The following is a 14,447-nucleotide window of genomic DNA, read 5'->3' on the forward strand; positions in this document are numbered from 1 at the left end:
TGCCCCCATTGAACACGAACAATTGAAGTATCGTACAGCTTTAGTAACATGGTTTCTCTATAAAACCGACAGAGAAAACACTGTTTTAAGGGAGGGCTTCCATTTACTGGGAAACCAAGCAGCCTGATAGGATTTTTCTCCCATAATCTTCCAACGAAGAAAATAAAAGCCAATCAAGGTGAAAAAGAAAATGCAGGAAAATTTACATTATGGGAATGCAACAAATTAGCAATGCACTGGAACACTGAAGATATAGGACACATGACACAAGCCAATTGGAAGCAAAATTATCATTTCATGCATGTTAGAAAAAAACAGCAGTCCCCATGCTAGTATGGTAACATCATTTCTCTAAACTAGTTAAGTTTCATGACAGTGTAGGTGAGATCGAGCATGGAAAAGCAAGACATGTCGATAATGACATTGCTATTGAGTGCTTGGCAGAGATGAAAATGAGGAGGACAATCTCTCTTACTGAAAAGATTCTATCTTAGATACTCTCGGTAACAAAAGAAGCTCATAAAATGTCCTCGTTGAACTACCAACTAAAGAGCGCCCAAAAATAAATGGATTTACATTAAGGAAGTCGGTTGGAAAATCTGCTCCTGCTCATCGTCCCCGTGGGGATTTCAAAACTGGGGATTGTATATGTGATGATGGCAGCAGGGATCCTCTGGGGCTCATATTAAGAGGTGAAAGGTGACTCTTTCTCAGAGGGGACTTTGGCAAAGGACTAGAAGTAGGGCTGTTTGCGTATTTGGCAACTGGGAGCTGTTCTAGGATAGCTAAAACCTCTGACATTTGTGGACGGAGTTTGGCCTCACTAATACACTGAGATGCAACGACAGCAGTTGCATAAGCTGCTTTCTGAGGGTACTGGCCCTCCAACTTGGTGTCCATAATCCGAAATAACTTTCTCCTATCACCCAAATAGGGTTTTGCCCAATCCACCAGATTCTGATCCACACCAACTTTTGTTTTATCGATAGCACGTCTTCCAGACAGCAGCTCCAGTAGCACAACCCCAAAGCTGTAGACATCACACTTTGCAGTTAGCCGACCTGATCACAGAGAAGGATTATTTAGGGTACAGTATCAAGAAGGTGATGCTATGACATTCCCAAGTAATGAAGTAGGTACATTTCTTTCTTTAAAAGAATACATATTGTAAAGTAGAGTAATCTCAGAAAATTGACGTAACCCCCAGATTTTTGCCATGGAGCTATTAAGGTCATCATTATTATGGGAAATCATATAATAAGCTTGGTGAAGAGAGAGTGCAGTTATTATAAACAACACTATTAATGGCTTTTATACCATAAAAGCTTGTTGTAGTGCTCCAGCGATTATTTTCGAGAATCAAAACTAGAAACAGCTAGTCATTCACCAGCAACAGGTTTTTGTAGGAGGAGTGGTAGTTTAAACTCTGTAGAGGGATGGATTTAGGGTTTGTGTGTGTTTATAATACATATGTAGAAAATAAAATCACAATATAGGAACTTTAAGATGCAGCACTCAATTTTCCAGTCGACTTGCATGTTAATCATGCACAAGACCTGTAGAGTTTAGAGCACAAGACAAGTTCTAGTGCAAATTCTGATCGACATACATGTGGAATTACAATTCTTTGATTAGTAAATGGACAGCATTGGCCGCTTAGACAGCAACCAGTCATACATAGGGTCCAACTGCTTTAAGCATGCTACAATATAGTTAAGAAAAAGGCAGAAAAGAGCAGACCTGTGGCCATGTATTCAGGAGCAGCATAGCCTCGAGTACCCATGACTTGAGTGGAAACATGAGTATGATCACCAGTGGGGCCTGCTTTTGCAAGACCAAAGTCTGAAAGTTTTGCATTGAATTCCTGCATAGATACAAAAGGAATTAGAAATGCAACAAAACTTGGAACAATAAGAAAATTATGGCAGCTGGTGATACAAGTGGGTCAAGCATAAATGATGTATGTAAATTTGAATTTCCATAAACTGAGTTGGATGAAAGGAACAAAACTTTGATCATTTGCATCTTTCTTCACTTCCTCTTTTTCCACCATTTTTTCCGTAATATTTAACAAGATCTCACACCCATGTGATCTTAAGCCTACTGTTACCACACCAAAATACTACCGTTTTTAATCAACATACTGAATCGAGTAGAATATTAGAAGCCTTGAAATCACGGTAGATGACTTGTTGTTCAGAGTCATGCAGGAAGGAGAGCCCACGAGCAGTATCTATGGCAACTTTGATCCTAATTGTCCAAGAAAGAGGTCGGGCACCCCCTGAAATAACGCAGGTAAGATGTTATCAATACAAGGTACATATTTCTTGCATCTAATTTTTTTCCCTTTACTGGTTTGGTGTTTCTCATATATACTTCCTTTTTACCAAGGAAATACCCTTTCCCTGATTATTAATAGATATTAACTTATTTATTAACAAACGTACATATACCTTGTAGGGTAAAAACCAGTAATTCAATGATTCCAAACAATTTCTTGGTAGCTTGTTAATTGATATTAGCGAATTTAATGATGGAATACAAGCATAGTATATCATGCTGGATAAAAAAATGCTTTAAAGATTATCTTGACCGGAAGTGTTGATGTACTTCTAAATAGGTGATTCTCCAAACTTCCTTTGTGCATATACTCGTACACCAAAAGCCGATTATTCCCTTCCAGGCAGTATCCAATAAGTTTGACAAGATTTGGATGATGAAGTTGACCAAGATGTTCCACTTCAGACTGCAACCAACAGAAATTAATAGATGGACCAAGGCAAACATATAAACAGAAGGAGTATTCAGTTGAAACAAAGATCCTACCAACCACTCCTTATGGCCTTGGAAACCTTCAGGTTTGAGCTTCTTGACAGCAACAACCATTCCACTTCCAGGCCTTCCAGCACTAAGGGTATGCTCATCAATCCATCCCTTGTAAACATAACCAAATCCTCCTTCCCCAAGGAGATTGTCAGGACGGAAGTTTTGAGTAGCATTCCTAAGCTCATTATATGTGAAGGCTTTCAAATTTGGGGATGCCAATATGTCACCTTCAGATCTTGGAGTAGGAAGAGTTCCAGATTTATACTTTTCACTATGTGCTGGGACTGATGGGCTCAAAGGAACAAAAGAACGGCTGCTTCTACTGGTAACTTTTGTGACTCCTGAAAGGGAAGGGTAGTCTGATGATTTGTGACACTAAAAAGTATGCACCAATAGAAAATAGAGTGCATATAAGCACAAACACAATCAGAAGCCCAGCAATGGATATAATTAGTTCCGAAAGCATGATTTATTTGATTAGGAACTGTAGTGTAAAACAAATAGCACAAGTTCTAGTCTGATACAAACACATGCACACATTATTTACCACTTTCTATAACAAGCAGAGCACTTCCACTTTCTAATGATTGGCTGTCAGCTTTTGAACATAAACCCCAATTAATAGGTGACATCAGTGTTACAGACCATCTTCAACATACCCTCAGACAAAGATGCATAACATGCCAATGAAAGGGGGATCCAAAATCCAAATATTTATAGGAAATAATCAACTCTTAAAAGATTATACACTCAAATATTTCTGAAGTTTAGTTTATTAATGCAAATGCAGTGAATAATCTTCTATTCTTAGAGTGCCTCTTTGTTTCACTCATCAATGTTGTTTAAAGTTCGGTTATGATGAAGACAACTTATCATCATATGATGTTTCATTCATAAAAAATATTCATAAAACTAATGATGGAATGTGAGATGGAGAATCAAATTATCATGTAGAACCCTTGCCATTTGGTCATATTTCCACTTTACAAATATAAACTGCTAATCAGCTTCATATAACAGTACTAAAGTGGGACCAATATCACTAAAATTCACTATATTTATCCCCTGGATGTTTACAGCTGATGTTGATCTGAGGTTACTCAGATCTTATGCTTATTTTTCTTGTGCTTGTGCTTTTACAGGACAAGTCTTAGAACCAAAATTAATCATCCATCTCCAATTTAAAGACACAGACACATCTAACTTTCAAATATCTGAACTTCTGTTTTAAAAATGATATGCTAAATCTAAACATCACCTATAAGAACAGTTAAGTTCAGATGGAAATTGTAGTAAACAAGGAATCTGCTAGTCAATATGCTAGAAGCTTGTTACATACAAGAGATCAATATTTTTTTATATGTCGACAAGAGACCAATTATAGTATGACCCATGCATCTCAAGACTATCGCCATATTTTTATTTGACAGGAGAGCTTGTATTTTAGTGTGTCCATTAAGACATTTAATGGCTCTTTGAAGCTAAGATTGAATGATATACCAAGTTCCGTTTAAGTAACCTTTAATATAGATCTAAATGGATGCCTAAACCAAGTTTTCAATACAAAATACAAGCATCCCTAGATAATATGTCCCTCTAACTAGACATCAAACCTGAGAACCACCTCCACACTCCTGCTTGGATCATCACTTGGTTCAAATTGTTGAGTGGATTGAAAGCACTACAAGCTTGGCAAAGTTGGTTTTGTTTCAATATATGTCAGGTGCATAAACTAAGCCATAATTTCTGAAACCGACCCTCATGGCTTTCCATTTTGATCTCTTCAGTATCCTGCTAAAGTAGCTTGTTCAAATTATTGAGTAGATTGAAAGTATTACAAACTTGACAAATCTGGTCATGTTTCAATAAGTGTCAGGTGTATAAACTAGGCCATAATTACTGAAACCGACCCTCATGGCTTTCCATTGATCTCTTAGTATTATGCTAGGTTCTCCAATGGGATAACTTGATAGAGACCTTTCAATCAATGTATAGGAAAAAGAAAAAAGGTTGCAACAAGCTGATCCCTCAAACTTGCACTTGACATGAACATTTTACGTATATGTTTAATGTTTATACTTGTTTACTTATCAAAAAAAGAAACAAAGGTTGATGTTTATACTTCGTAGGATTGGATTCTGTGATGTATGTATTCCAATCACCCTTCTCTTGGGTTCTAAAAGACAGTATGCCCATTGGGTCCAATCATAAAATAAAACAGTGATTCTAGAATTGTGCTCAGCAAGATTCCTAATAATCTATCACACAAGCAGCTTACCATTGTTTTCTTGAGCATTCAGCTTCTTTGCAAATCCAATGTATGGTGAAAGTAGTAGGGTTGGAATTGAAGTCAATAATTATGTTTCACCACTATATCAAGTTGCAATAGTCAACATGCATGTCCAATGCCAGTTTTATCCCAAGTATGTCATTTCAAATTTTGTGGGTTCTCACACTAATTAAATTCCCTTTTAAAAATTTACATCCATCAAAACTTACCATTTTCAAAAGGAAACTAATGTTTCCCATGCTAAAATGTCATTCTAACTCACAAATCAAATCAAGTAGCCAACTTCTAATTCCTTGCCTCTTGGCTCGTGCCCTTAATTTAGAAGTTAGTACAGTAGCAGTCATCAATGCCTTCCCTCACATCTTCTCCCCCTCGTCCCCTTCTTCGGCCTCCTAAAGAATTTGTAAGAACCGTCCTTTGTCCCCTAAACTTCTGAAAATAAAAAACACTCCAAGTCTTCTCCAGATCTGAAACATTTATCTAAGTTTTTTTCCTAAAACCTGGAAGTTTAGTCCCGATGTTAATCTTTATACATATATGACCTTTCTTAAGACCTCAAAATCTGCCCCAAGCATGGATGGGATTTGAAATGTCCGTTTTTTTTCAAATGTAAAACAATTTTACTTTGTTTTTCTGTTGGTTGTGGTGTTTATATAGAATTGGGAATTTGTATTAAACCATTTTTACGTAGCTGGTTTAGTTTGCTTCTAGATTAGTTGTATGAATTTATAAGTTCTCAACGTCTTCTGATCATCCCAAACCATCAATCAAATTTCTGTATTTGCCCCATAGGCTTATAGTAGAACAATGACTAGCACCATTATGGACAATAAGCTGAAAGCAGTAACCTATTTCATTTAAGAACCACCATTGGGGTTGCTACTGCCACCTCACAACCATTGCCATCATGCTGTGCAGGCTATGTTGCTGCAGTAGTTACAATGAACCCCTATTCTTAAGGACATGTTTGGGTATAAGGATTTCTTTAAAAAAAATAATTCTCTTAAAATTTTCTTACTCTCTATCTAAACATCTTTACACCAAAACAACCTATAAAACAGCATTCATCAAAACATTTTAACTTGATTACAATAATCGACTTGATATAGCAATGTGTTATTTGAATTAGTGGAAGTAATGGATGATCCTAATGCAGTAAGTAGGAAGGAACATAAGGTTAACGAAGCTGACGACATTGAATCACTAGCAAGGCTAAGGAGCTTGCAACTGGTGTTATATGGGGGGATAGCCGATATTATCCTTGAAAGTGATTCATTGAGGATGGTAACAGAGATCAACTCACAGAGACTAGACTTGTCACTGCAGGGCAATGGTGTGGAGGAGATTCGATCAATGCTTTAAAATATTCAAGAGTTCTAAGGTGAGCCATATTGGAAGAATTGGAAATGAGCCTGCACATAAGTCAGCTTTATATGCATGGTACATGAAGGATATGATAGTATGGTCAGACTCTTGTCCATTTATCTTTCATAATGTAACAATCAACTTAGCTATAATTTTTTCCATAGGAATGAAGTATTTTACTATATAAAATGGAATAATGTTAGGCAGAGGGGTGGGGAATACACTGTTCACCTTCCAACTAATGGCAGTCCTACACTTTGCACCCTAAACTACAAAGACTGACACACAGTAACACCTTAAACTCTCAAGCTACCAAACAATTGCGAAGTGCGTCATCTTTTACAATCCAACTAGAAACTATTGAGATTGTCTCACACCACCTATTTTTTTGACCCATCTTAATGGTCAAAATTGAACAATGTCTTATATGACAATCAGTGGTAGTTGAAGAGTGCAATGTATCAGACCAACTAGTACAAAATGCAAAGTATAAAGCCCCTGTTAGTTTGAGGGTGGAAAGTATATTTTCCTGTCTATCTATTTATATACATATATATATATATCTAGAGAGAGAGAGGATTTAGATCAGAACTTCATTATTTCCTAAATAAGAACAATTACTTATTCAATCGATTAAGATTATGGCTAACTAGATTAGGCTGACAATTGAAGAAAGCACTGGTGAATGTGTGCCCTACGGCAATTCTGAAGCATTGCATAGGCTTTGATGAATCATAAAGAGTGTGAAGGTTGCAATGAGTTGAGATGATACATTTAATTAATTTTTTTTAGCACCAATTGGTCTTTAACATTAAACTCTTCTGAGCATCACTGGCCATATAATATAATTATTATTCAGATCCATACTAAGAGAATTTGGATCGACATCCTCACCAAACTTGAAAAAATAAGATTAGTCCCAGCATATGATACATAAGAAGATAAAAATGAATCTACCAAAAAGTGTAAATATTTGCTACATGCAACAAATGCATCCATGAAAGCACATAAAAAAAGGCAAGAATCGTCTGTTGCAATTAATAGAAAAAGCACATAAAAAAGTTACCCGTTTGAGTGTTATATGGAATAAAAAAACTAGTTTTTCTTTTACTTTGGTTACAACATTAAAAACCATAATAGCAATCGAGAGAAAGCACAAATAAAATGTACAGTATATGCTCAGTGTGAAAATCCTTTAAACGCTTGGCCACACAATTTTGAGATGCAAACGCCAAAGGGCCCAAAATGACAACCAAGGGCATAATCAGCAGAACCACCAATAGAAAGTCACACTTGTGACCGCCGGAATGAACATCAGAAAGCTATATCCAGCAAACTTCAGATACAGAGCATACGAAGCTCAATACAATGAGAGACTGTCTATTCCAGGAACATGGACGCTTTCTTGGAAACCCATTAAAGGTTCTGCTTAAAACCTAACATAGACCAGATAAAACTTACATTGTAGTAATCAAACCCTGATATATTCACCATTTTCCAAATTATTCAATCAGACGTTTTTTTTTTTTTTTTTTTTTTTTTGATAGGTAAACAAGTAGATTATTCAATCAGACGTTGAAAAACCACAGCTTTACATTTTGCTATGACTCGGTCATAAAGAAAAGGTCGAAACAAATCGACAGAAATTTAAATAAATAAATAAAGGTACAAACTTAAACACAGCCAACCTCAACAAACCAAAGAAAGCAACCCACTTGTAAGTCCAATTAAACGATTTAACGGACCCCATTCTGCTCTACATTCCTGAAAAACAGGATTGAACCAAAAGCAAAACAATAACCACAACAAAATTGATGTGTATACGGATTGGCAACAAGCTTCTCATTCCCAGACTAATACGAAACTCAATAAACATAGCATATAGATTATTTACTTGCATGTAATGGAATAAAGACGAAGAAGGCACAGAAACATTACCGGAAGTTGCCTGAGAGCTCGGAGAGTTATCGACCATGGAACGACGTTCCAAGCAATTGCCCATAGACACACGCACAGACACACTTGTCAAAACCAGACCCAAATAAGAAAAACTGCATACAGTACGGTATCCGAATTTCTATATAGAAATCTCAGAACCCAAAGACTCCCTCTCCAACTTTCAATTTTTTTTGGTACTTTTATGTCTCTTTCTCTGGCTTCTTGTTCCTCCCCAGAGCTTCCAGAGAAGAACATGAAGACAGAGAAAAACCAGGTCTTTTTATTAGATTCGAGTGGGAAAACAAACACGGATTACCAGAGAGCGACGTTGAGAAAGCAATGAAAAGTTGAAAACAGCAAAACTCAATAGCATAAAATAAAGTGAAAACAGACAGACGGAGAGAGAATTCTTGATAGAGAATTACGAAAAACGACAAGAGGCCAACGTGTTAGGACGTGCTCAGATAGCGGGGAGCACCTCCCGATACATCATTGACCTCGATGCCCTCATACCATGACCCGAAAGTAGCGTCAGAATTGTATTTTCACCTACGAGTGCCCCGACCAAGTACGAAGTATTCGATAACTCTGCTATGTCATCCTCGTTTTCAAATTTCCGTTAGTGGCTGATGTTATCCTCACAGTTCACACGACGGTTGTGCTCCTTCGTCACCGTCCAATTATAAAAGAGAGAATAGGATTTTCCAGCAGGTTGGCAGAAAGAAGCAGGGGCGCACACGGAGCAATTAGAAACTTTTCGTTTGGTTAAACGGAAAAATTTTAAAATAATTTGATATATAATGTTTCATGACATTTTAAAAAATGAAAGAAAAAATTAAATAAAAATATTATAAATTTAAAATATTGTTAGAATATAATTTTTATTTTGAGATTTAAAAAAGTTGAATTATTTTTTTATATTTTGTATAGAAATTTAAAAAAATTATAATGATTAGATAAAAAAATTTAACAATTGAAAATTAAAAATTAAAAATTAAAAAGTGCTTGTATTTTAATTAATATTTGAATGATATTTTAATAATATTTAAATGTTAAGATGATATGAGATAAAATGAGATTATCTGTAAAATCAAACGGGACATTAATCTTTATTACCAAACATAGCCTTAAATAGGCAAAAATGAAAATTTACAACCAATAAATGTTGGGATTGTGGGTGGGTAGGTTTAATAGTACTGTACATAAAATTACTCCTCTCTCAAGAATAGTACCTGAACGTTATTAATTTCTTGCCCAAAAAAAAAAAAAAATCTATTTCATGCGTACCTTCAAATAAAACTAACATTAATATTTTCACAATTTTTTTTTATATGGTATTAAAACCTTATACAGATTGATAAACACACCTACGAGAGCTCAAATTTTATGTTAAATGTTGGAAATGATGCAAGAGAAGACATGAAATTGTTGACTTTGGGCCAATTTGAGCAACACCTGTTCCATAAAATAAATAAATTCTGGCTGAGTTTGGATATATAAAAATTCTTATCTCATCTCATCATTATAATTTTTTTAAATTTCTATATAAAAATATAATAAACAATTTAACTTTTTCAAATTCTAAAATAAAAATAATATTAAAAAATAATATCTAATAATATTTTATTCAACTACTATTCAAAATATCTCATCTCATCTGAACTGTTTGAAATTGGGTCTAAGGTGTCCCATTTATTAACTTAGTTTGGATACTAAGGTACTCTCAGAATACCTCATTAATATTTATTTTTTTTTTTACCTATTTGTCATTACTAATATTCACTACTATTTAATATTCTATAATTAATTTTTTATTATTATTTACAAAATACTTGAAAATACCTCAAATAATACATTTGCTCATAAAAATGTAATTTAAGTCAAAGCAAATGCATATATGTTTCAACAAAGATTATCCTTCCAACTTACGTCTCAAATTCTCAAGCAGGAAATTGAGGTACCTGAGAATAATATAAATAGTATTGTTTGAAATTTGAATTGTTTATTGGCTTATAAAAAAAATTCTAAGCTCCCCCACAAATGGAATTAAATGGGGTTTCATTGGTATCATCAATTGGAACTACTCCAACTCAACCTCCGTACCATAATTACTCCTTGAAAACAATACATCTTATAATAAAAAGTCTACCTAATGGGCCTACTCCCCCCATTTTACTTAGACTATGGGCAGATAATTTCTATTGTACATGTAAGGAGAACCTGATGTCAATGCACCCAAATTTACAAGAATGCTGCATGATGCCAAGATGATGTCAATAAATACAATTTCTTTTTAATATATGTGAAAAATATTATTATTTTTTTTATAAATATTATAAGAAAATTACTTATTTATAACGAGTTATTTTTAATAAAAATAATTATTTTCTGTTAAAATAATTTTTTTTATTATAAATAATCGTTATCGTCGTAAATAATCCGTCACAAATATTTATTTTTCTTGTATATATAAGTTTTGGATGAATAGAGCATGCATACAACAATTTCATGTGAGAATAAATTAGCAGGCGGAAGAAGTCAACTGCACTTGATGTTGCATTTAAAATGGTGAGATAGTTTGACGGCCTGGTGCATGTAGTACTAATCCCACAAGTCAAAGAAGAGGTTAGTGTATTCATGCATTAATGGCGTTGCCTGTTTCAACGATGGCTATACTTTTTCAGTTCTCTTTAGGTTTCTTCAGGGGAATTGATTAAAGAAAAGGTCCAAATGCTGCTTTTAGTTTTAGATATGATCGATGGAAGTGGATTTGGTCAAAAGAAAAAGGAAGCTGGGGACAAGAATTTCTTGAAAGCAAATCCAAAGTGCATGCAGAGCGAGCGAGCGAGCTAACTCATTCTTGACTTTTTCACATTATTTTTATGGTTTTGCTTAATATGTACGTGATCATGTGTACTCATGTCTAGTAGGAAGTGACTACTCAGCCGTATTAAATGGGCTTCAAAGCATTAAGTTAGCTCAAGACATTGGCCTAAGGTGCCTGCATGTATCTCTGTGTAGGATTGTAAATAAGTTTACTTACTTGACAAGATGTTCGTGATCGATTCAATCAAATTTGAATTTGACTTATATTATTCATTGAATGAGTTGTTTATGAATATAAAATCATGATCGAATATTAAATGGTATATACAACTCGTTAAAAGTCTACTCGACTGATATAAGTTTCTATAAGCTGTCAAATAATTTTATATTTATTATTTCTGTGAGAGGAGTTATCCCTTGGGCCAGACCAGGAGAAGGGCTCATGCTCTAGCCCAAGGATAAGGTCTGGGCTGGGCTGAGCAGGCCCAGGAGGCCCAAGAGAAAGAATGGTTAGGTAGGTTATACTGACAGAAGGATAGCAGAAGAGACAGCCTGACACACATACTAGCCGACAGGTACAGATATCCTCTGACCCTGAATCTCGACGCCCAAACGAGTCAGAGAGGTGGGATGTTTGGCTGAGGCCACGCATCTTTAATGAGACGAAGAAAGCCATGAAGAGCAGCAATGCCACATTTAATGCGTCTCGGGCCGGGCTTAGTACGCCATAGCGTGAATTAATTCTGGTGTCAGGAACAATCGTCATCAGGCCTAGTGTTAGGAACAATAGTCATCCTGGTGGCAGGGACACCCGATCCCATACGGATTGGCACGCCCACTACCATGAAGGTCAGCCAGTCGGGTATAAATAACCTCCTCCCGCAACCAGTGAAGGGGTTGACACTGATATACATTCTTATTATCATTCTCCTTAAAATATTCTCTCTTGATATTCCCTCTTCATCTACCTCACTGAAACTAATTTGAGAGTCGGAGGTACCACGGACCGCAAACTCACAATTCCTCATCTTAGCAGGAACCAGTCCCAACCCTAACAGTGTGGAGTTGCCAAGGCCACGAAACACGACATCATGAACAATTGCGTTTCTCTTATGATTTTATAACTTTATGAAAATATTTACAAAAAAATCAAAATTTATTTCTTCAAATTTGTAGAATATTAAAAAATCATGTTTCAAGAATTATGCATGTTGCATGAAATAAGTTGGAATAATGATAAATAAACTATTAGTGAATATAAGTTGTAACTCAACTCAATGTTTGAATATGAATCTTGATGTTCTCTATTACATTGCACCCTTTGAAAGTGGGGGAGATGGTCTACCTAATTTTGGCTAAGAGCTAAAGTCAGCTAATGTTTCTCCATCTAATAATGATACAAAAAGGAGAGATTGTCAACATAGTCTGTCCCCATGCATATATACATTCTTATTGTGAGATCCTCAAGGCAGTACTACATCTACTAGAGGTGCGACTATGGGTGTAGTCCAAGGCCTTGGCCATGAGAAGGTCCCTAGCTGACAGCGCAATATGTTAAAGATCCCAAGATGCAAAATAATAATAATAATAATAATAATAATAATAATAATAAGTTTAGATCAGCACGTACAAAAGATATTGAATTTCTTGCATAAAATAAAATCACTTTTATAAAATGGTAAAAGCTGGCGAATATAAGAAAAGGAGTTGTGCTACTTGGAAATAAAGTTTTTCTAAGATTAAGAACAAAAAAACTGTGTAAGTTTTATTAAAAATAAAAAAAGTGCAAAATTATTGTCTATACAAATTGCAATAAACGTTATAATAAAAAGGGTCACAAGAAAGGGTTTAAAAAAAATAGTGCTAAATGTACAAGTCTTAAATATTATATACCATTCATTATTTTTTTTTCTCACAATTTAAATCCAATCACAATAGTTTTTCTAGCTTCTCTTCTTTTTTACATCACCCATAAATATATTTTTCTCTTTTTTTTTCTAAATTAATCATATTATTTGTTATGATTTGAGTTTATATATCGTGGCACAAAGTTTGAAGTACTACACAACATCAAATCTCCAAGTTATACTTTTCTGAAATTTAGATTTCAATCTAATTTTATTCTAATGCACTTATTCTTAAAAAGAATAGAATGTTAAGTACAAGTCTCAAATATACAAGTCGTGCATAGTCATTTTATAAAAAAGTAGACCACATGCATGTTGGGGAAATCAACACAGCGAAATGAATAAAAGCGAAAAAAAAAGAGCACACCCACGCACACAGTGATACCAAGAATTTAACGTGGCTCGGCAACTGTCTACGTCCACAAAAAAGAGCATCACTAATAAATACTGGAACACAAAAAAATATTACAGAGGATGAGGATTACACTCCACTCAACTCAAATCTCTTTTTTTCTCTCAGAGCTCTCTTGGCTCTCTCTCTTTTCTCTTCTCCCTTGGTGTATCTGAGGCTCTCCCTGGGAGTCTCAATTTATAGGTGAACATACTATCTTCTCACCTGTATGAATACATTCAATTTGTAACTGCAAATGCAATTATCTGCTGAGCAGTCATTGTGGATTGCTTGGTATGGACTTCGACAATTCTCCCTCTCCATGCCCATTTACCTAAATCCATTCCAGCTATGTCTCTGCATAGCTTAAGCTTCTCACTTGTAACCACATTCATCAGCATATCCACTAGATTTTCGTTCGTATGGATCTTCACAAACTTCAACAACTATTGTTTCATGGCTTCGCATATCCAATGATAGCGGATATCAATATGCTTGGTGCGAGAATGACACATTGAATTCTTGCTCAAGTCTAGAGCACTTTGACTATCACAATGTACCTTGTAGTCTTCTTGACTAACCACTAGTTATTGGAGAAAATGCGTCATCCATAACATCTATTTCTCAGCTTCTGCTTCGGCAATGTACTCTGCCTTTGTTCTAGATAAAGCAATTTCCTGTTATCCAGATCTCTTGTCATATTTGAATCAGCATAGCCTTCCAAAACTAATTTAGCTCCTCCAAAACACAAACACATATTCGATGTATCTTTCAGGTACCTGAGAATCCACTTGACTACTTTCCAATGATTATTTCCTGGATTTGAAAGAAATCTGCTCACCATGCTTACAGCATGAGCAATATCTGGTTTGGTATAAACCATTGCATACATCAAGCTTCCTAT

At 35.2% G+C, this 14,447-nt stretch overlaps 1 protein-coding gene across 2 annotated transcripts; it reads right to left on the reverse strand.

Moving 5' to 3' along the window:
- Window positions 1-313: 313 nt before the first annotated feature.
- LOC108995487 (probable serine/threonine-protein kinase PBL3) lies at window positions 314-8,961 on the reverse strand. Of its 2 annotated transcripts, none has more exons than XM_018971066.2 (6): window positions 8,420-8,961; window positions 2,827-3,167; window positions 2,611-2,746; window positions 2,145-2,281; window positions 1,741-1,864; window positions 314-1,030 (listed from the first exon to the last, which is right to left on the reverse strand). In XM_018971066.2, exons 1-6 carry the CDS (start codon window positions 8,481-8,483, stop codon window positions 786-788), a joined length of 1,047 nt encoding a protein of 348 aa, XP_018826611.1. In that variant the 5' UTR covers window positions 8,484-8,961; the 3' UTR covers window positions 314-785. The 2 variants fall into 2 exon arrangements, with proteins under 2 accessions (XP_018826611.1, XP_018826610.1); XM_018971065.2 differs by having other exon boundaries at window positions 314-1,061; window positions 8,420-8,859.
- Window positions 8,962-14,447: the final 5,486 nt, after the last annotated feature.

This window comes from Juglans regia, chromosome 2 (assembly GCF_001411555.2).
Source record: "Juglans regia cultivar Chandler chromosome 2, Walnut 2.0, whole genome shotgun sequence".
Classification (NCBI taxonomy): Eukaryota; Viridiplantae; Streptophyta; class Magnoliopsida; order Fagales; family Juglandaceae; genus Juglans; species Juglans regia.

Bases quoted from the DNA above. Each gene is read 5' to 3' on its own strand.
- LOC108995487 (XM_018971065.2), bottom strand. From the start codon at position 8,483: ATGGGCAATTGCTTGGAACGTCGTTCCATGGTCGATAACTCTCCGAGC. The intron at 2,747-2,826 runs GTAGGATCTTTG...TGTTGGTTGCAG, and splicing joins AAGGCCATAAGGAGTGGTTG to TCTGAAGTGGAACATCTTGG. The intron at 1,865-2,144 runs GTATGTTGATTA...GTATCTATGCAG, and splicing joins CTAATATTCTACTCGATTCA to GAATTCAATGCAAAACTTTC.